The sequence below is a fragment of the Bos indicus genome, chromosome 7 (assembly GCF_029378745.1).
Source record: "Bos indicus isolate NIAB-ARS_2022 breed Sahiwal x Tharparkar chromosome 7, NIAB-ARS_B.indTharparkar_mat_pri_1.0, whole genome shotgun sequence".
NCBI classification, from domain to species: domain Eukaryota; kingdom Metazoa; phylum Chordata; class Mammalia; order Artiodactyla; family Bovidae; genus Bos; species Bos indicus.
This window is the reverse complement of record NC_091766.1, coordinates 4,851,814-4,872,232: the sequence shown is the minus strand read 5'-3', so window position 1 is coordinate 4,872,232 and position 20,419 is coordinate 4,851,814. Positions and strand designations below refer to the sequence as shown.

Genomic DNA, 20,419 nt, shown 5'->3' with positions numbered 1-20,419 from the left:
GCCGAGTCCGGCCTCCTCCGAGCAGAGGCGGAGGGAAGAGAAGGAGGCAGGAGCGGATGGGACCCGGCCAGGCCCCGCCCACCCTGTCAGGCCCCTGCAGGAGAAGAAGGAGGCGAAGAGCCGAGCTGGCGTTAACGAGACTTTACTGAAAACAACACCGGGCGAACCAAGGATTACAAACAGGAATGTGGACTCTTAGCAAAACAAAACAAAAAAACAAACAGAGGAAAAGGGCGGGAGGAGGGGGTGTCGGAGGGATGGAAGGGGAGGGGAAGCGAGAGCGAGGAAAGGGGAGGAGGGCTTTTTTTTTTTTTTTCTTCTTCCCATTTCCTTAAAAAACCAACACAGGAGAACACACACACACACAACCAACGTTTGTTCCCGAGTAGAAACATAAATAGGGCAGAATCGAACACTCTGTTCTCTCTTCCAAAGTCAAAAAAAAAAAAAAGGGGGGGGGGTAAAAGGAAAAGGAAGCGCAGGGCTTGAGGCTGCGCCCCCTCGGAGCCTCCTTCGGCGGCGGTGTGTACAAAGGGGCGGCCAGGACGCGCGGGTTTGTGCAACACGGGGTGACCGCGGCCCGGGATAAAGGCAGCGCAAGAGCGGGGCAGGGGAGGTCATGCGCTCACACCCCCGGGAGCAGGGGGTCCAGCTTGTCGAGTCTGAGGCGCCCTCTCCGAGTCCTGGCACCATGGGGGAGGGGGTCCCCGGGGCCGCGCCCTCTCCGAGTCCGGGGCGCCCACGCCCCCCCACACACACGCGAGCCCGCCTCTCTGGGAGGGGGCCGCGCATGCGCCCCGTGCGCGGGCTCAGTACGCGGGCACCTGGTGCTGGGGCAGCAGCTGGCAGCCGCTGTTGACGTGGCTGAGGACCTTCTGCTTGAGCTGCGCCACCTGCTCGCGCAGCAGGCTCGCTGTGGACGCCAGCTCCGTGTTCTGGCTCTTGAGCGTCTTCACTTTCTCCTCGAGGCGCGAGATGCGCTCCAGCTTGCGCTTGCGGCACTTGGAGGCAGCGATGCGGTTGCGCAGCCGCTTGCGCTCTGCCTTAATGCGCTCTTGCGTGTCCATGTCGATGGGCGACAGCGGTGGGCTCTCGCCGAAGCTCGGCACGTCGGGCACCGTCTGCGGTTCATCCTTGAGCGCGGCCAGGCGCGGTGGCCCCAACGTGCCTGGGGGTGGCGGCGGTGGGAAGGGCACAGGCTCCGCGGCGAAGGCGACCGTCGCAGCACCCCCAGCACTCCCGGTGCCGCCCGCGTAGCTGCTCAGGTTCGCGTAGACGGGCGCCTCGGGCGTGGCCGCCGCTGGGGCCAGCTCGCTGGGAGGCGCGGCGCCCGCAGCCGTGCCCGAAGGTCCCCCGGCGGCGGCTGCAGCGGAGGCCGCGCCCGCGCCCAGCTGGTTTTGCTTGTGTAAGTCCTCTAGGGCCTTGACGAAGCCCTCGGCGAACTCCTGCTCCTCGCTGGCCGCCACCTTGGGATAGAGGAACTGCGTGCTCGTCGGCGTGGTGGTAACCAGCCCGTTGGACTGGATGATGAGGCGCTCGAGCTCGGGCGAAGCGAGCTTGAGCAGCCCCAGCTCGGGCGAGGCAAGCAGACCGTCGGGGGGCGCCGTGCCCGGGGCGCCGTCGGTGCGCAAGGGGCCCGGGGGCGGCGCGGCCGCGGGCTTGAGAGCTGCCGCCACCTGTTCGCTCAAGCTCAGCGTCAGCGCGTCTTTCTTCATCATGCTGCCGGGCGCCGCCGTCGGGGGCGCCCCGGGGAACAGACGACCCGGGGACGCGAAGCTGCCACCGCCGCCACTGCTACTGCCGCCGCCGCCCAGGCCGCTCAGCGCCTCATCGCCGTAGAAGGGTGTTTCCATCCTCCGCCTCCCCCGCCGCGCCGGCCCGGGGGGGGAGTGGCCGCGGCCGCCCGGGGGCCCGCGCCCCCCCCCGTCCGCTCGGCCCTGCACCCTCCCCGGCTGCGGCCGCTGCGCCCGGCCCTCCGCTGGCGGCGGCTCCTGCGCCGCGCAACCCGTGCGCCCCCTTATAGCCTCGGCCCGGCGCGATGAGCTCACTGTCCCCGCTCGCCATTGGGCACGAGTGACGTCTCTCATTTGCATGATGGGGTGGGGCCAAGTCAATGACGCCCCCCTTATTCCCCACCGCCTGCCGTTGTCCGGGTGACGCGCGGTAAACCGCACAACAGCGCGCTGCCTTGTGGGTTGACGTCATGGGGGCGGGCCGAGCACCAGGCCTGGTCACTCCGCCCCAGGAGTGCTGTGTACGACCAATGCCCCCAGCGCCGCCTCCCGCCAAGGCACGTCCCGGGTGGCGTGATGGGCCCGGCCACCCGGCGCCCGCCCTCCCAGAGGCCCCGCCCCGCGTCCGCGCGTGGGGCCCCGGGCGGGGAGGGGGCGGTGCTGGCCTCCGGAGACCGGAGCGGGGGATGGGGCTCCGGATGGATAAATAACTCCCTGGCGCCTCCCGCTTCACTATGCTGTGTCTCCCTTATCGCGCCTCACACTGGACATTGTGCGGGCCTAAAGGAGCTGTGCCCGGCGGCTCGCTGCGGGTGTGGGCCAGGTCTGTTTCCAGCTCACCCCCACCCGGTGTGTTTGCCCCAGAAAGGCTGAGGAGGGGAGAGGAGGTTCCAGCCAGAAGTTGTTGTAAATGCTTTGATCCTGCTGCTTTTCATAGGGTGGGGTCTAAATCGCGGGAGTCCGATTTCCTGACTTTACAGACGGGAAATTGAGGCTCTGCGAGGTGGAGTGACCTGCCCTCGAGGCCAGAGCGTGACCAAACCTGAGCTCTTATCCATGCAGTAGAACCCGGGCGTCCATGCCCCGGGCAGCGGCTTACGTTTTTACCTCTGCGTCTGCCAGAGCATCCTGTGGGTACCCCGGTGGCTCCCGGACTGGGCTGTTAAGTCAGGAATCCCAGATGGTACTTATTACCTGTTAATTACTACTGTGATTGTCAGGTCAGGCTTAATGGGCCTCCATAAAGACTGGCTGGGGATGGGAGTATGAGGGAGGTGGGAGGGGCCCTTCACCACACTGCCGGGAGATCCTTGGGACATCTGGGTCTGACCTACGACCCCTGCACAAAACACCCCCATGGCTCTCATCACACACTGGATGGGGCCCAGTCCATCACTAGTTGGTGGAGGGCCCATACATTCCTTTGTTCTTTCCGGTGACACTCTCTAACCTTTCACTCACCCTCTCTGAGCACTGTCTTCCCAACTCCTTGCTGCCCTCAGGGCCTGAACAGGTGCTGGCTCCCTTCCCCCAATGCCAAGGGCTGGTTCTCAGAGAGGCCCCTCCCATTCACCTTGTTTCCCTTATACCTGGAACCATCCACAATGCTGCTGCTGCTGCTGCTAAGTCAGTCGTGTCCGACTCTGTGTGGCCCCATAGACGGCAGCCCACCAGGCTCCCCCGTCCCTGGGATTCTCCAGGCAAGAACACTGGAGTGGGTTGCCATTTCCTTCTCCAATGCATGAAAGTGAAAAGTGAAAGTCAAGTCGCTCAGTCGTGTTTGACTCTTGGCGACCCCATGGACTGCAGCCTACCAGGCTCCTCCATCCATGGGATTTTCCAGGCAAGAGTACTGGAGTGGGGTGCCACTGCCTTCTCCGAATGCTAGGGCGGACCATAAGTCCCAGCAGGGCAGGCTATCTTGGGCCGGCTGGGTCTCCAGCTCCCTGCATGGGGCCTAGCATCCAATAGCCAGTGTTAAAGGAGAGGGCTGGTGGGATTACTGTGGCACTTTCTGGCCTCAGTTTGTCTGATTGGCCTATGGACATGAACACCTGGTCTTCTGTTTCCCTTCCTCACCTGGCCTTGCACCTAACTGGGCTGTGGAGCAAGAAGGCCTTGAAGGAGGCTGTCACCATAAGCAAGAGGCCTGGCCTGGCTGGTGGAGAGTTGGGGGTATGGATGTATGTCTGTGTACCCACAAATGTCTGTTTGTGCCCACATGTGCCTGTATGTGTTCACATATGAACCCAGGTGTGTTCACACACAGGAGTGGGTGTCTGTGCTTGTGTGAATCCATGCATATGTATACCCATGTGTATGTATGTGTGTGTATATGTGTATGTGTTTCCAGGCATGTGGGTTTCTGTAGCCTCCAGTCATGTCCTCTCGGGTCCCAGTATGGCCAAGTTCAGTTCAGTTCAGTTGCTCAGTCGTGTCCGACTCTTTGCGACCCCATGAATCACAGCATGCCAGGCCTCCCTGTCCATCACCAACTCCCGGAGTTCACTCAGACTCATGTCCATCAAGTCAGTGATGCCATCCAGCCATCTCATCCTCTGTCGTCCCCTTCTCCTACTGCCCCCAATCCCTCCCAGCATCAGAGTCTTTTCCAATGAGTCAACTCTTCACATGAGGTGGCCAAAGTACTGGAGTTTCAGCTTTAGTATCATTCCCTCCAAAGAAATCTCAGGGCTGATCTCCTTCAGAATGGACTGGTTGGATCTCCTTGCAGTCCAAGGGACTCTCAAGAGTCTTCTCCAACACCACAGTTTAAAAGCATCAATTCTTCGGCGCTCAGCCTTCTTCACAGTCCAACTCTCACATCCATGCATGACCACAGGAAAAACCATAGCCTTGACTAGACGAGCCTTTGTTGGCAAAGTAATGTCTCTGCTTTTGAATGTGCTATCTAGGTTGGTCATAACTTTCCTTCCAAGGAGTAAGCATCTTTTAATTTCATGGCTGCAGTCACCATCTGCAGTGATTTTGGAGCCCCCCAAAAATAAAGTCTGACACGGTTTCCACTGTTTCCCCATCTATTTCCCATGAAGTGATAGGACCAGATGCCATGATCTTAGTTTTCTGAATGTTGAGCTTTAAGCCAACTTTTTCACTCTCTTCTTTCACTTTCATCAAGAGGCTTTTTAGTTCCTCTTCACTTTCTGCCATAAGGGTGGTGTCAGCTGCATATCTGAGGTTATTGATATTTCTCCTGGCAATCTTGATTCCAGCTTGTGCTTCTCCCAGTCCAGTGTTTCTCATGATGTACTCTGCATAGAAGTTAAATAAGCAGGGTGACAATATACAGCCTTGACGAACTCCTTTTCCTATTTGGAACCAGTCTGTTGTTCCATGTCCAGTTCTAACCCTTGCTTCCTGACCTGCATACAGATTTCTCAAGAGGCAGCTCAAGTGGTCTGGTATTCCCATCTCTTGAAGAATTTTCCACAGTTTATTGTGATCCACAAAGTCAAAGGCTTTGGCAGAGTCAATAAAGCAGAAATAGATGTTTTTCTGGAACTCTCTTGCTTTGTCCATGATCCAGTGGATGTTGGCAATTTAATCTCTGGTTCCTCTGCCTTTTCTAAAACCAGCTTGGACATCAGGAAGTTCACGGTTCACGTATTGCTGAAGCCTGGCTTGCAGAATTTTGAGCATTACTTTACTAGCAGGTGAGATGAGTGCAATTGTGCGGTAGTTTGAGCATTCTTTGGCATTGCCTTTCTTTGGGATTGGAATGAAAACTGACCTTTTCCAGTTCTGTGGCCACTGCCGAATTTTCCAAATTTGCTGGCATATTGAGTGCAGCACTTTCACAGCATCATCTTTCAGGATTTGAAATAGCTCAACTGGAATTCCATCACCTCCACTAGGTTTGTTCGTAGTGATGCTTTCTAAGGCCCACTTGACTTCACATTCCAGGATGTCTGGCTGTAGGTCAGTGATCATACCATCGTGATTATCTGGGTCATGAAGATCTTTTTTGTACAGTTCTTCTGAAGGGACCCCTAAATGAAGGGGATGCAGCCCCTAGCCTATAACCAGCCACACCCTAGGACCCTGCTCTGGGCCTATGCAGTGGGGCTAGATTGAAGGAGATGGGGCCATGCTTCTCCCCAAGGCAGGAGGGTGAGTGGGTAGCCTAAGGAGGCTCCCCCCTTACCTTGGGCCTTGACTTTGATAGGTAAGAACGGTCTGGTGAGCTGCGGGCAGGGCTTGTCTGCTGGTCACCCGCAGGCTTTGGAAAATGGAGGCAAAGGAAGGCCAAGGCGTATTACCTCTGTTTGTATTTATTGCTTATGAAAATGGAGCAAATAATCCCACCTACTTCATAGAGTATTGTGACTTCTATTGGAAGTATTTGAACACATAGTAAGAGCTCAATAAATGTTTTCTGTAGTTGTTTTATTATCATTTGGCCAAACTTAACTGCAGTTCTTTGGACTACCCTCAGCCTGGACTGCCCTTCCTTAACCTCCTGGCGAACTCCTACTAATCCTTCAAAACCCACCTCCAGTGTCCCCTGCTCCAAGAAGTCTTCCATCACCATGCCTACAGGGATTTCCCTAGACCCTTCCATCTGAGTGAGCCCTTCCCACTCTCTATGTCTGATTTACTCTGCCCTAGAAGGGTCCTTTGGAGAAGGAAATGGCACCCCACTCCAGTACTCTTGCCTGGAAAATCCCATGGATGGAGAAGCCTGGTAGGCTGCAGTCCAGGGGGTCGCTGTGGGTTGGACAGGACTTGAGCGACTTCACTTTCACGCATTGGAGAAGGAAATGGTAACCCACTCCAGTGTTCTTGCCTGGAGAATCCCAGGGATGGCGGAGCCTGGTGGGCTGCCATCTATGGGGTCGCATAGAGTCGGACACGACTGAAGTGACATAGCAGCAGGAGGGTCCTTGGGGCTAGATGCGGAAGCCCTGTCTTGGCTGCCCTTGGCAGCCTCTGCCATCCCTACTCTCCAATACCTACCCCATTAGGCTCCTGTGCTGTGACTTGGCATTCCTTGTGACCCAGTGTCCTTCCTCATCCTCTCCTTTTTCCCTCTGGGACACCCCAGTCCTGATCCTCCATTTGGGCCAGGGGTTGACCCCCCAGAGCTGGGGTGCAGCTGTTTCCAGCTTGTCTTCCCAGATTGAGGGCTCCTCAGCCAGGTCAAAGGGGGCCTGAAATCCATCAACCAGTCCCAGGCAGTGAACATGGGCTATCTCCCATTCATTCATTCATTCCACATACACTGACTGAGCACTTACTGTGAGCCTAGTGATGGGGGAACACATGAATTACACAAACACCAGCAACTGCTCAGGCACACAGTCTGAGGGAGGAACCTGACAAGCACAGCTTCAAAGAGAAGAAATGGTACCTCCTTCCTGCAGGATGCAGGGGGAAGTGGTTTTAGAGTTGAGTACTCTGGGAGGGTCACCCCAGGAGATGATGCTAAATTCAGGAGGAGCTGGAGAAAATCATGAGATAATTCATTTGAGGGCAGTGTCCCAGGGAAAGCAGCAAGTGCAAAGGTCCAGGGGCAGAAACCTGCTGGCCACATCTGTGCAGGGTGGAGAGGGAAGTGAGGCTGGATTCACTGAGCCAGGGAAAGCCAGAGGGAGAGAAGGTAAGGGTGGCGGTGAAAGGTGAAAGTGCTTCCACTGAAACCCAGGTGCTATTTGAACTTTGGGAAGTGGTGAAAGATAGGGAAGCCTGGCATGCTGCAGTCCATGGGATCGCTAAGATTCGGATACGACTGAGCGCCTGTCTCAAGGGCAGAAGTGGCAGATGGAATTGAGGGACTAGAAGGGAAACGGGCTAGGTTGGGACTCCTCATTTTCCCGTTTATACTCCCTGCAGCGTCTTAAGTCTTCGGAATTATCCCACCCCACCCCCCACCCCCAGCAGGGTCCAGAGAGGATGGACCAAAAATTTGCCCTGGGTCCCAAAGCCGAAGCTGAAGCCCCATCCCCACCCTAGCTTTCCAAAGGGAGGCTGGCTGATCTTAACAGCCCCCTCGCCCGTTTTCAAATCTCCCGGCTCTGGCCTCTCCCCAGCGCGAAGAGATTGCTCTCTTGTTTAAAGGAACCTACAATTCGATTTAATGTTTAGTCTTTATTTGAAGATCGAGACCTGAAATCTACTTAATAAAACACAAAGCCCCAAAGAAAGAAAAGTTAAGGAGGAAGCCGAAAGGAATGAAGCGGCCGGGTCCTGGGGCAGAGGGTCTGGCCAAGGACGGTCCCCGGGCGCTGGAGACCCCGCGGGGCGGGTGGGGCTCCTGCCTACAGAGTCCCCGGCGCTTAGGACCCAAGGGCTGGTGGGGGTGGAGCTTGCGGAGATCGTCCCCAGTGACAGGACCTGTGGATCGGCCGGGGGAAGGGCGCCGGGCTCGGGCTGGGGGTGCGTCTGGCCCCGGCGCATTCCAGAGGATCGGGTTACTGGCGCAGGCGGCGGCCCCTCCCCTCCTGCCCCGCTTCCGCCCTCGCCTAGAGCGGGAACGGCAGTCATCTCCGTCGTCCAGTGCAGGTGTTTGTCCGGTCGCTGGGTGAGGACCCAGCCCCAGCCCTCTGGCTCTTTCCAGTCTCACAAGACCATTTTACAGGCGAGGAAACTGATGCGCCGCCAGCCCCCTTCAGCACCAGAAAAGCGGGCAAAGCCTGCTTTACGACCGGCGACCCTGTTGACTGTTCCCCGAGATTGTGATGTCCCTAGGCTCCCAGAAGAGCCGCTAAGTCCAATATATGTTGATTGAATTGACCGTACCAAGTAAGCCCAGAAGGACTACGGGACAAGAAGAAAATAACTGAGGCCACGCTGACCCCCACCCCCGCCCAGGACAGGCAGGCCTCCTGCACTCATCCAGTGAACATTTTATGTACAATTGCTGAATACCCACGCCCAGGTTCCCAGGTGGCTCAGTTGTAAAGAATCCACCTGCCAATGCAGGAGACAGAGATTCCGGTTAGATCCCTGGGTGGGGAAGATCCCCTGGAGTAGGAAATGGCAACCTGCTCCAGTATTCTTGCCTGGAAAATTCCATGGACAGAGGAGTGAGTCTGGCAGGCTACAGTCCATGGGGTTACAAAGAGTCGGACACGACTAACCGCATGGTACAGGCCTAGGTGAGTACACTTGCTGTATACACAGGCCAGGCCCAGTGTATTCACAGGTGGACATTGGAGAAACAGATTTAAGGGTCAGATGTCACAAGACCAACTTCAGAAGTTGATTTTTGCTTTTGGCCAAGTTGAAGCGTCATCATTCATCTACCACCCTCTACTGAACCACTGCTGTATGCCAAGGCCTATGCGCTGAGGGAGGGTTTAGGGCCTTCCCTTATAACCCCTAAGCTGACCAGAATCTCACGGGGGATGGGAAACCACCACGATAACAGAAAAGCCCACTTTAGGTCAGTGTCATCACTTTCTTTTCCTTTAAGTTGACCCCTTTTCAGCTTTTACTTCAGTAAATACATTTCAAAAGGGAAGCTTCGAGTCACCACCAGGAATGGAAAACCAGTTTCTCTTGCCATAAATAGAAGGAAACTGAAAAACGAAGAAATGAGAGCAAAACTCAGGCATTCCCTCCTCGGGGACACTCTGGGTCAATTCCGGACCCCAAATGTTCCATTATCCAAAAAATATTAAAGGCTGGGAAGCCCCAAACCAAGAAGACAGGCATGTGTGTTCACAGGGCAGGAAGGGCCACAGGGACCCACACAGCATTCCAGTCTCCAAGAGGGGGGTCAGCACACAGTAGGAGCTCAATAATGTGCCCAGCTTGGGTGATAAGCACCTACTATAATATGTGTGGGGTTTGCCTGCATCAGCCAGAATCCTCCCAAGGTTCCTCGAGGTACTGAGCTGTTTGGGGGGCAGAGGGAACAGATGGCAGTGGCAGGCAGAGGCCTCTTGGGTGTGTGTCGCCAGGGGTCTCTCTGAGGAGGCTTCAAGCTGGTTAAGTGGAAGCTCTCATTTCTGCCTAAAGACCTTGGGGCTGCCCCACCCACAATACTGTGGGACCCTGCCATTCTTCCCATACTACCTGGGGTTGGAGAGGGGGGATGTCAATCGTGTCTGACTCTGTGACCCCATGGACTGTAGCCCACCAGATTCCTGTCCTTGGAATTATCCAGGCAAGAATACTGGAGTGGGTTAGCCATTGCCTGCTCCTGGGGATCTTCCCCACCCAGGGATCGAACCCGGGGCTCCCGCATGGCAGGCAGATTCTTTACCATCTGAGCCACCAGAGAAGTTGAGAATCAATGGATACAGTAACAAATAATTAAATGAATAAGTGTATCATTTAGCAGAGTAATGAGCAGATGCTTCCAGGAGGCCAATATGGGAAACCCACTCTTGACATTGTTCTTTAAAAGCCCCACAGAACCACCGAGAAGAGGGACACCTGTCCCCATTTTTCACATAAATAAACTTAGGTTCTGAGCAAAGCATAGGTCCAGACTTTTGAGGAAGACTGGAATCCAGGTGAATCTCTACGGGCAGACAAGGCTCAGGGAGCTGGGCATCTTGGGGAGATGAGGCTGGACCCGGGGCTGCGGGAGCCCTTGGGGGAAGGCACCACGTCGGCAGCTCTACAGGATCCTGGCCCCTGTAGGGGAGTAGATCGAACGAGGGGGTGAAGCAGCAGGGAGGAGGCGGCAGGGGCCCCCAGGGTGGGGAGGAGCAGGCGGAGTCCGCGTCGCTTAGGAAGAGGCCCCAAGGAAGGAGCAGACCGGGGGCGAGGGCCTACATATGGGGTATGTATTAACGCCAGTCCTGCGCTTAATGGGCGAGGGGGCAGGACGACCCTTCCTCTGAACCTGAGGACGTTCTTCCGAACCCCCTCGCCCGTCGCCTCCTCCCCCTCCCCCCAGGCGCCGCCGCCGCCTCTCCCAGGGAGGAAGTGGTGAGGATGCGGGGGAGGGCCCCCCATTCTCACTTCCCCTGGGGCAGGGCGGGGCCTGCAGGGTTCCCTCCCCCTTAGCAGGAATCGAGGCCCCCCCACCCCCGCACACACACAGGGGTGGGGCCCAAAGGAGGCTGCCCGAGCTGGGACTGGGCCAGGGTTGCACGCCCGCCAACCCCCCACCCCACCCCGGTAACACAAGTTCTCTAGGCTTTGACGGTTCTCATCTTAAATGTGGGGGTAAGAAGCTCGACCTTGAAACAGTGAATTGCTGGGTGAGAGGTCCCCGCCCCGGACCTGACGAGCCCCTCGACCCTATTCATTCCCCACCCCCACCCCCGGCCCGGGGCGGGAAAACCCAGCCGGACAAGGACACGCCCAGCCTTAGAAGGGTCAGGGCCGGGCCGGAGGGAGCGACGTCGCAGTAAACACGGACTTGGAGGGAGGAGGGAGGCGCATTCCGCGGTGCAGGCAAAGACCTGATCCCGATGGGGCTTCTCGGCTTGCCTCGCGGCTGCGCTGCCCAAAACCTGTCTCACGTCGGTCCCCGCAGCCTGGCCCCGCCTCTGGCGGAGATCGGGGAGAGAAAGGTTGTGGCGGGGGGTGGGGGGGGGGGTGGGGTTCGGCGCAGCAGGCGGCCGCGCAAGAGTTAACCCCTGCGGCGACCGGACTCTGGCGTGGGGGTGGGTGACGTCAGAACCAACGTCAAGGCTAGGAGGAGCGGCGAAGACGCGGATGCTCGGGCTGCGTGGCCCGCGCCCCCGCCGCTCGGGAGGCGGTGGGTGTGGTTGGTGGGGGGAGGCCTACCCGCGCAGTTTCCCCCATGCGGTGCAAAAAGACGGGGCTACTGAGGCACGAGAAGGGGCGTGGCCTACCTGGAATCGCCGCGGGTCTCTGGGCTCCAGGCCCCCGCCCGCCCCTGTCCCACCTGGTCACCCTCATCCAAGCCGGGACTCCCCACCTTTGTCCCGCCACCCGGGGTCGCCTGGCGGGCACAGACTGATACGTTAGTTTTGTTCTCCAGTACGCGGACAAACCTGCCTAAATACTCGCTGGGCGGCCCCGGGTGCTGCCGTACTTAGTCGCATTTCAACGTGGGCCTCAGTTTTCTCCACCCGACATTGGGGAGAGAGCTGATGTTTACTGCCAAGGCCCGCTCGGCCTTAGGGAGGGGGTTGGGAGGGGATTCCCACCCCGAGGGGCGGGGAAGGGAAACGAGAGCCTAGAGGTACGAGTTGGGGACACTAGCCAGGCAAGATTCGAATCCCCCACTGGCTACCGGCCCCGCCTCCTTACCTCCAGCCCTCTCTGGTCCCTCTCCCTCCGTTCTCTTTCTCCCTTCCACTTCTCCCCCGTCCTCCCCTCCTCCTTCCCATCGCCCCGCCACCCCCGGGCTGGCTCGGCCTCCCTGCGGGGCCGCTAATTAAATGCAGGGCTGGGGAAGTGAGGACCGCACACCTTAACCTCTTCCATGCCGGGCCCTGGAGCGCTGCTATTGCCCGGGAAGGAGGGAGAGTGTCAGCTGCCAAACTCCCCTCCGCCCAGAACTTCAGGCCCCAGGACAAGCCCATCTGATCAATGGGTTGTTGTTGTTTAGTCGCCAAGTCACGTCTGACTCTTTCGCGACCCCATGGACAGTAGCCCCCCAGGCTCCCCTGTCCATGGGATTTCCCCCGCAAGAATGCTAGAGTGAGTTGCCCTTTGCTTCTCTAGGGGATCTTTCCCACCCCGGGATGGAACCCGAGTCTCTTGCATTGGCAGACGGGTTCTTTACCACTGAGCCACCAGGTAAAACTGATGAATGGATCAATCAAGGCTTAGGGGCTGGACAAGGCAGACTCTTCATGGCCTCCTAACAGGAGGGCTGGAGCCGACAAATAGTTCGGAGGGGAAAAGGAATTATAGTGACTGTGAAATAAACAAAGGGAGAAAGGCAGAGATGGAGGAAGAGGGCAGGAGAGGGAGGGAGGCAAAGTCTGGTGGAGACAGAGACAAGAGAGAAAGGCCGTGGGAAGAGAGACCAGTTACAGAAGGCAGAAGACACAGCAAGGGACTCTTGATTGTTATAAAATCAAGCCAGTTTTCACTGGGGTCCATGGTTCTTGGCTGGGGATTGGAACCAGTCTTCAGTCTTGTTGGCATGATGAGAAGGGTGACATAAATCCGTACAAGGAAGATACTATCTGAAGTGACTGTCCGAGGGCAGCCTAATTGGAGCTAGTGAGGGCATGGCGGCCCTAGCAATGCTCAGTATGGGTGGTGATAAGGGATTCAGGAGACCACCTTGCGAGCTGGAGGCCTCAGCTCCCCTGGAGGCTCACGGGGCAAGATCCTTGATGCTGACTTCTGGCCACGGCCTGGCTCACCCACTGCTCAGTGACCTCTGACTTGTGGGCAGAGCTCAAGGACCCCGATGCCCACCTCAGTGGTGGTCACTGAGTGAGGTCACCCTCAGTGACCTCAGTGCTTTGTGGCCTGAACCACCCAGGGAGCTGTAGCTCTCACTCCCAAGTCCCCAGCCTGGCCCTGCAGCTCTGGGTCAGGTGGAGAGGACCCAGACACTGGCATTTCATGGCCTGGCTTCCTCTTCCCTCGGCGCACTGGCTACTGCCGTCGTTGGATAGACCGACACTCTGAGAGGGGCCTGCATTCTTGGGGTGAGAATATCTGAAAATGTAGGTAATATAATATCTGGCAAGCGCTGTGAAGAAATCTCACCAGGAGGAGGGGAGTGGGGAATGCAGAGGGTCCATGACATCTGCAAGGAGGCACCAGGAAAGGATGTTCCTAAACGCTGGGTTAGCAAGTGCAAAGGCCCTGAGGTAGAGATACAGAGTGTGTTGGAAGACAATCAAGGCTGGAGTAGAGTGAGGAAAGGGGAGATGGGGGAAGGTAAGAGCAGGGGCATCCATGTTGTCAGTAGCTGGGGTGGGCATAGGTGGAGTCCTTGCCAGCTCAGGTAGAGCCTGTGACTACCCTCCCTGCCTCCGTTTCCCCACCAGTGCCCATGTTCCAGAGGATGCAGGGGAGACACGGGGGGCATAGAGGCTGCCCAGGGTCACAGTGGTCCATCTCCTGCTCTCTGTGAGTGCCCCCTGGCCTCTTCACATGCCCTGTGGCTCCCTGCTCAGCCCATCTCCCTGTCACCCCCTAGCTCTCTGCCCACTGCTGCCATCCAGCCACCTAACCTTTGTCCATGATGTTCCCTCACTAGTGCCCACAAAACACTCTGCAGCCCCCCTATCTAGCCGAGCCTGAAGACTTTCCCTCGGCTGGCTCCCCAACCCCATTGGGCCCCTCACTCAGCCCCCTCACCCCATGTTTGGCTGCAAGCTCTGCAGGGGGGGGGTGGCTTAAGAGACAGAGAGGCTGACAGATGGGAGAAGGTGGGCATCGGGGTCCTTGAGCTCTGCCCACAACCTGGTTAAAAATAGCTGCCCCTCTGCCCCAGCCCCCTGTGAGGAGGTGGCAGTGATGATGGCTACAGTGATGGGGGATGTGCCTGGAGGAGCATCCGGCAGGGCCCGCGTTGCCATGGTGATGCTGACTCAGAGGCAGAGGCAGGTAGCGGCATCTGGTACCCGGCAGCCGCCTCTGCACGCAAGGCACCCTGCCCAGCCCCCACCCTGCAGCCTGCACTCCACTCATCTTCTGAGACCAGAGGGGGGCGGGTGAGGCCCTGTGGCAGCTGGTTAAGTTTCTTCACAACCCCCATCCAATCACCTGCTAGCAGGTGGGAGATCATGTTCTCACTGCAGTGAAGGGGTACCAGCTCTTCCTCCCTCCATCCACCTGTCATCCTGCCCGTCTGTCTGTCTGTCCACCCATCCACCCACCCACCTATCCATCTTTCCCTCTGTTCATTCATCCACCTAACGTTTATGGACCAGTTCCTGCATGGCCACACGGTTCTCAGCACAGGGCAGTTAACTCTTGCTCATGCAATCAGAGTATCAGAGAAGGGTTTGGGCTGAGAGGATGCTGGCGAAGACCCTTGGCCACTTGGGCCCAGGCGTCGAGATGCTGAGGCCCTCTTTTCTCCCTTCTGCTGTCAGTCTCTCCCCCTCTTCCTGTGTCTCTTTCAGTATCTCTCTCTCTGTCTCTCCATCTCAAAGTACAGCCCAGACGCTTCTCCACACCCCTCAGGCCTCACAGCTGTGCCCACCTCACTCTTCACTTATCCTGCTCTAGCCACATCAGCCTTTGTGCCTTTCCTCCAGTACATCAGCTCATTCCTACCTCAGGGCCTTTGCACATGCTGCTGTCTCTTCCTGGAAGACCCTTAGGGTCTTCACCAGGTATCTGTCTTGTTTAATTCTTGGTTTCCTGATTATCTCTCTAACCCCCCATCTTCAGAGTATATAGACCTAAGAGATGGCCTGTTGTTCCTTAGGTGTGAACACAGAGTAAACACTCAGCCGACAGTCCAGGAGCTGATGAAGGATAAACACAATGTATCCAGTCATATGGTGTATTATTCAGCCAAAGAGAAGAATGAAGCACCGATACACACCGCAACACGTATGAACCTTAAAAATCTTATGCTGAGTGAAAGAAGCCAGATGCGAAAGGCCCCATAGGATGTGATTCCGTTTGTGTGAAATGTCCAAAACAGGTCAGTTCGTAAACACGGCAAGCAGATTAGTGGTAGTCAGGGGCTGAGGAGGAGGGAGTGGGTGTGAGGCTTCTTTCTGGGGTGATGACAGTGTTCTGGAACTAGGTACAGGTGGTGGTTACACAACATCGCAAATGTACTAAATACCGCTGAAGTGCTCACTTTCTTTTGGTTGTTTTTAATCTGGCTGTGCCAGGTCTTAGATGTGGCATGCAGGATCTTTGGTTGAAGCAAGTGGGATCTAGTCCCTCCTGACCAGGGATGGAACCCTGGCCCCCTGCACTGCGAGCACAGTCTCAGTCACTGGACCACCGGGGAAGTCCCTGAATTGCTCACTTTAAAAAGGTTGATTTTATGTTACTGAATGTTACTTCAATTGTTTTTAAAGCACTTTAGGTAAAAACTGTCTCTGTGTTAGCTGCTTGGTTGTGTCTGACTCTTTGCAACCTCGTGGACTGTAGCCCGCCAGGCTCCTCTGTTCATGGGATGTCTCAGGCAAGAATACTGGAGTGGGTTGCCATTTCCTTCTCCAGGGGATCTTCCCAATTCCAGGGATGGAACCCGGGTCTCCTGCATTGCAGGCAGATTCTTTACCTTCTGAGTCATCAGGTGTGGACTTTAGGCAATAATGCTCAATTTGCTGTGTCTCCAAGACACCCAGCATGTGCCTTCCCCAGGGCCTTTGCACCTGCTATTCCCTCCAGCTGGAGGCTTCAGGGCATAGAGAAGCTGATCAGACCCCAGTGGGCCAAGCCACACTCCAACTCGAATCATTTCCCTCTCTTTCCTGGGGCTACAAGAAAGGTCAAGGGTCTTGGTGGTAAGGATGGAGTGTGCCCAGGAGACTCAGTGGTTAGGATGATGTCAAAGATATTTGGGTGTGTTGGAGGGGGACAGGCTGCTCCCTGGGGGAGGGAGAAGGACCAGTAACCTACGTGCGGTCCCACGGAAGCAACAGGATTGGACCCAGCTGGGGGCCCTGTCCTAGGAGCCTGTTTCCAGTAGCCTCCTGAACACAAACAGCAAGATCCATTTTCTAATTTTGAAGGAAAACTGCTGAGTAATGAAGATCTCCCTGATCCATGTTGCTGCGTCCTGGCCTCCCTCTCCAGGAATCGAGACTTCTAAGGGTTGTGGAAAAGGCTTCGCCCTTCCAGAGAGTTCTGGGGAACCTTGTGGAGTCTCTCCATGGCAACAGGGAGGAAGCAAGGCCACCTCACCACACTTGACAGGGATGTGGGCACTTGGGGACCTCCCACAGACCTGCTGGCCGGGGAGGCATAACCTGCTGGAGGGGTGTGGCGTGGAGGGACGGGCCTGGGGGTGCTTATAGGGATGGTTTTCCAAGGAACAGAGACGGGAACGAGGGAGGGGAGATGCATGCCTGTATTCCCCAAGTATTTTTAGGCACTGAACGCGGCCCTGAAATATTCCACGGCCACTCCCAAGAGTGAGCTGGGTGACTATTTTGGTGCCTGGTTCCAGCGGGGGCGGAATGGGGGTGAGTCATCCCTGGGTGGCTGGGCCCAGACCAGGAGGGGGGGTCTCAGGGCAGGACCCAGGGCCTGTAAGGTGACAGCTTAGGGACCTGGGGCCAGGCATCTGGTGTCGGCCTCCGGGGCACAGAGGACAGTGGCCTGGCCCCTCCCTGTGGCATGGCACCGCTGCTCAGGTCCCCCCGGCCAGTCAGTCACGCTGCCCCCACAGCTAATGGAGAGAAAGAGGGTCCTAGGTGAGGTTTCAGACACTCCCCAGGTGCCCAGTGAGGCGCTTCTCCTGTGTTTTCAAGCAGGAATGAGGGACTTCCCCAGAGGTCCAGCAGTTAAGACTCCGCGCTTCCACTGCAGGGGGCACGAGTTCAATTCCTAGTATAAAAAAAAATAATTTTTTTTTTTAAAGCAAATATGGAGCACGGCTGTGTGTCTGAGGCACAGGCACGTGGGGTTACACGTCCCAGGGTGTGTCCTGGGGTAGATGGCTCACCCTCTGTGCTTGCGCACGGGCACTGCCTGCGCCCCGCTCGGCTCTTGCTGGGATTGAGCCCCTGGGTCTGCTCATCCTCGCTTCCCTCCCCAAGCAGGGCCCAGAGTCTCAGGGCTTTTGTGTTGACTGTTACCTTTACCTGTTGTTCCCTGCTCTCTTCCCGAGGCCAGAGGCTTCTTTTTCTTTTCTTTTTTTAAGACTTTTTTGATGTGGACGACTTTTTAAAGTCTTTATTGAATTTGGATACTCTTGTTTCTGTTTTCTGTTTTGGTTTTGTGGCCCAGAGGCATGTGGAATCTTAGCTCCCTGACCAGGGATCAGACCTGCACCCTATGCATTGGAAGGCAGTCTTAACCACTAGACTTCCAGAAAAGTCCTGAGCAGAGGCTTCATGTCCTTCAGAAACCAGTTTGACCACGTGCCCCTTCTAGTCTTCAAAAAGCTCCCAGCCCAGCGTCTGAGTTTGCAGAACAGCCCTGCCTGGGCCCTCACGGCACCCCTGCCTCCGCCACCTGTGGCCTCTCCCTTGGGCTGACCCCACCCCCACCCCAGCACTGCTTCCTCTGGTTTCTTGGCTTCCACACTTGCCTCAGTCTGTTCTAGAACCTTCTGTGGCTTCCTATCTCACTCAGGGTCTGCACCTGCCCCATTTCCTGCCCTCTCACTTTGTTCCTGTCACCACCTGGCCCAGGACCTTTGCACAGGCTGTCTCTCTGTCAGGAACACTCTTTCGCCAGGGGTATGACTCCTCTGCCTCCCTCCAACCCTTTTCTCAAAATGTCACCCCTGGCCTGCCCTGACCGCCTCTCTTCCCCACCCTCATTTTCTTCTTGGCATTTATGCATTTGGCCTGTTCGTTGCCAGCTCACCCTCCTGGAAGGTAAGGGTCCCTGTGGTGGGGGACTCTGTTTAATTCACAGCTTAGTCTCCAGTGCCTAGGATGCGGTTGTGGCCCCAGTTCCTCCACCCCCAGCCAGGCCTCTGTTCCTCTTAGGGCGAATAGCTGCCCCCATTAAGACTGTCTGAGTGGACATCAGACCACCTCCCGAAACTCCCACAGACCAAGCAGCCTTGTCCACGGAGGGCTGTCAGAGGACACAGACAGCGATGGGTGGGTAGGGACACACAGGCCGGGACACGCAGACCCCAGGGCCCAGCTGGATGGCTGGGGAGGGCGCCTGCCATCAAGCCTGCCTGAAGTGGGAGGCAGCAGGCTGGGTGCAGGGCTTCCAGGGGAGGTGCTGGCAGAGCCGCAGGTGAGGCCCAGTAGAGGAGGAGTCAGTGCTGAGGGGTGTGCAGGCAGGACTGACACGGGAAGGCAAGAGTCGCCCTCCTGCCCACCACTCCCTGGGGGGCTGCTGCTTACGGCTGCCCACTGGATCCAGCTCCCTGAAATGGACTCAGGGAGCTGAGTCCTGAGCTCAGGTTGAAGCAACAGGGCAATCCAGGCAGGCCCCAGGCTGAGTCACACCTGGGTGTGTGGGCCTCCCTGGCCTGACAGCTGGAACAAACTCCAAAGGGAGACGGTTGGCCTGCGGGAAACACCTACACTTCACCACCCACACTTAAGGTAGCCCGCAGGCTTCAGGTCATGCAGCAGTCAGCTGATGGGGGCGCCAGCCCCCAGAGACAGACCATCAGGAGGGCAGAAAGGAGGCGGACTTGTGGGAACCAGCACGGTACTTTTGGTTTCTCTTCTTGTTCAGGGCGTTGAGGCTGGTTTCTTGAAACCAACCAGGAAGAAGAACTGGAAAACCGGGCTGTCCTGACACCCAACTCAGGAGGACGGAGCCTTCCGGCAGCCCCTTGGCATCTAAGCGGCCAGTGCCGGGGAGGCGGCTCACGTCACCAGCCGGCTCGCAGAGAACTGGGCCGTGAGCCGGAGCTGCCTGGATGGAAAGGTCAGGGGCGGCTGGCAGGAAGCCGCGATTACGCACGCCGCCGGGGATGCGCCCCTGTGTGGAGACCGGTCGCGTCGGAGACCCAAGACCTTGAGCGGCGAAGGGGCCCTTGGGAACGTCTGAACATGTTCTTGGTCCAGAGCTAAGGAAGAAAAACCAAACGGCGAACAGCAGGAAGGGGCGGGGCTTCTAAAGGGTTTCTCGTTCACAGCCCCCGGCTTCCATCAAAGCTTCACCAGAGACATCACGCCCCTGGCAAGTGGAAAACCCAGACTTCAGACCAAGGCCCCCAAAGGCCATTATGGGATTCTGTGTCCAGGGCTGTGGGAAGGGGAGTTGTGAACACAGGCCCTCCCTCCCCGCCATTCTTTTTGTGTCTTCCTACCAGCCTGGCCTGGCACCGCCGTCTCTGAGGGAGGTGGGTTCCCAGGGCCCAGGTGGAACTCAGACCCCACACCCCTGTCCCCAACCTATGCCAAAACAAGGACTCAGGCAGCAGTAGGTCCCTGGAGGGGGTGCAAATGGAGAGAAGCAATGATGAGGAAGTGGCAGGGAACAGCACTCTCCAGATAGGATCAGACTGAGAAATCTTAGAGCATCTTTGCAATAGCTAGGCCAGTACTTTGCAGACCTAAGTGGAGTTCTACAGGCACCACCATCTTTTCTTCCAATCACCCTTCAGAACCGGTCTCAATACGGTATCGGTGACAAGTAGACCTCAGGCCAGGCAGACCTCACATCCATAGGAACCAGCCTCTTAACATCAGGCTGTCCAGGAATATCGGTCAAAGGACCACATCGCCGGAAGTGTTCTGCACAAGTGCTGGCTCAGCGTCTCAGACAAATCGCTAAGTCATGGACAGGCAAGAGCCCCGACTCTAAGAGGAGGTAAAAGGTTCGCGAAAAGCCTTCCTCTTGTGTTCCTGGAGGCAGCTCCCTGTCACAGCTTCTCAGGGAGCTCTGCTGTGAACAGTACTTACACAACAGGAACGGAGGCTGAGGACAGGCAGTGTGGGTGTCCCACTGGCTCCCGCCTAGGACTTCCCTCCCCCACCTCCCCACGAAGAGGGGAAGGGGGTCCCCTACTGCCCAGACCCCCATCTTGCCTTCCACCTTTGGTAGGAGGCTGCTGAGGGTCATGGGAACCAGTGTCGCATTGAAATACTTCCCCATGGTGAGAGGCCACAGGGTGCAAAAGGAAACTTCTTGCGTGGGGCTGTGATTTCCTGGGGACACTACAACTAGATGCGCCCAGTGGTTTAAAGGAATCACGGATTTCGCAG

General features: G+C 57.1%; 1 protein-coding gene and 1 long non-coding RNA gene across 6 annotated transcripts; one reads left to right on the top strand and one right to left on the bottom strand.

Moving 5' to 3' along the window:
* Positions 1–126: 126 nt before the first annotated feature.
* JUND (JunD proto-oncogene, AP-1 transcription factor subunit) lies at positions 127–1,991 on the bottom strand. The gene has a single exon (XM_019963840.2). It carries the CDS (start codon positions 1,851–1,853, stop codon positions 810–812), a length of 1,044 nt encoding a protein of 347 aa, XP_019819399.1. The 5' UTR covers positions 1,854–1,991; the 3' UTR covers positions 127–809.
* An 8,552-nt stretch (positions 1,992–10,543) lies between these two features.
* LOC139184035 (uncharacterized) lies at positions 10,544–20,418 on the top strand. Of its 5 annotated transcripts, none has more exons than XR_011567458.1 (3): positions 10,544–10,877; positions 15,031–15,252; positions 18,942–20,418. It is a non-coding gene; the product is annotated as an uncharacterized lncRNA (long non-coding RNA). The 5 variants fall into 5 exon arrangements; XR_011567459.1 differs by lacking the exon at positions 10,544–10,877 and adding an exon at positions 10,884–11,227; XR_011567457.1 differs by lacking the exon at positions 10,544–10,877 and adding an exon at positions 10,884–11,227 and having other exon boundaries at positions 13,640–15,252.
* Position 20,419: the final 1 nt, after the last annotated feature.

What these genes read in the sequence shown, in the direction of transcription:
- JUND (XM_019963840.2), bottom strand. Translation starts at nt 1,853, where the DNA reads ATGGAAACACCCTTCTACGGCGATGAGGCGCTGAGCGGCCTGGGCGGC.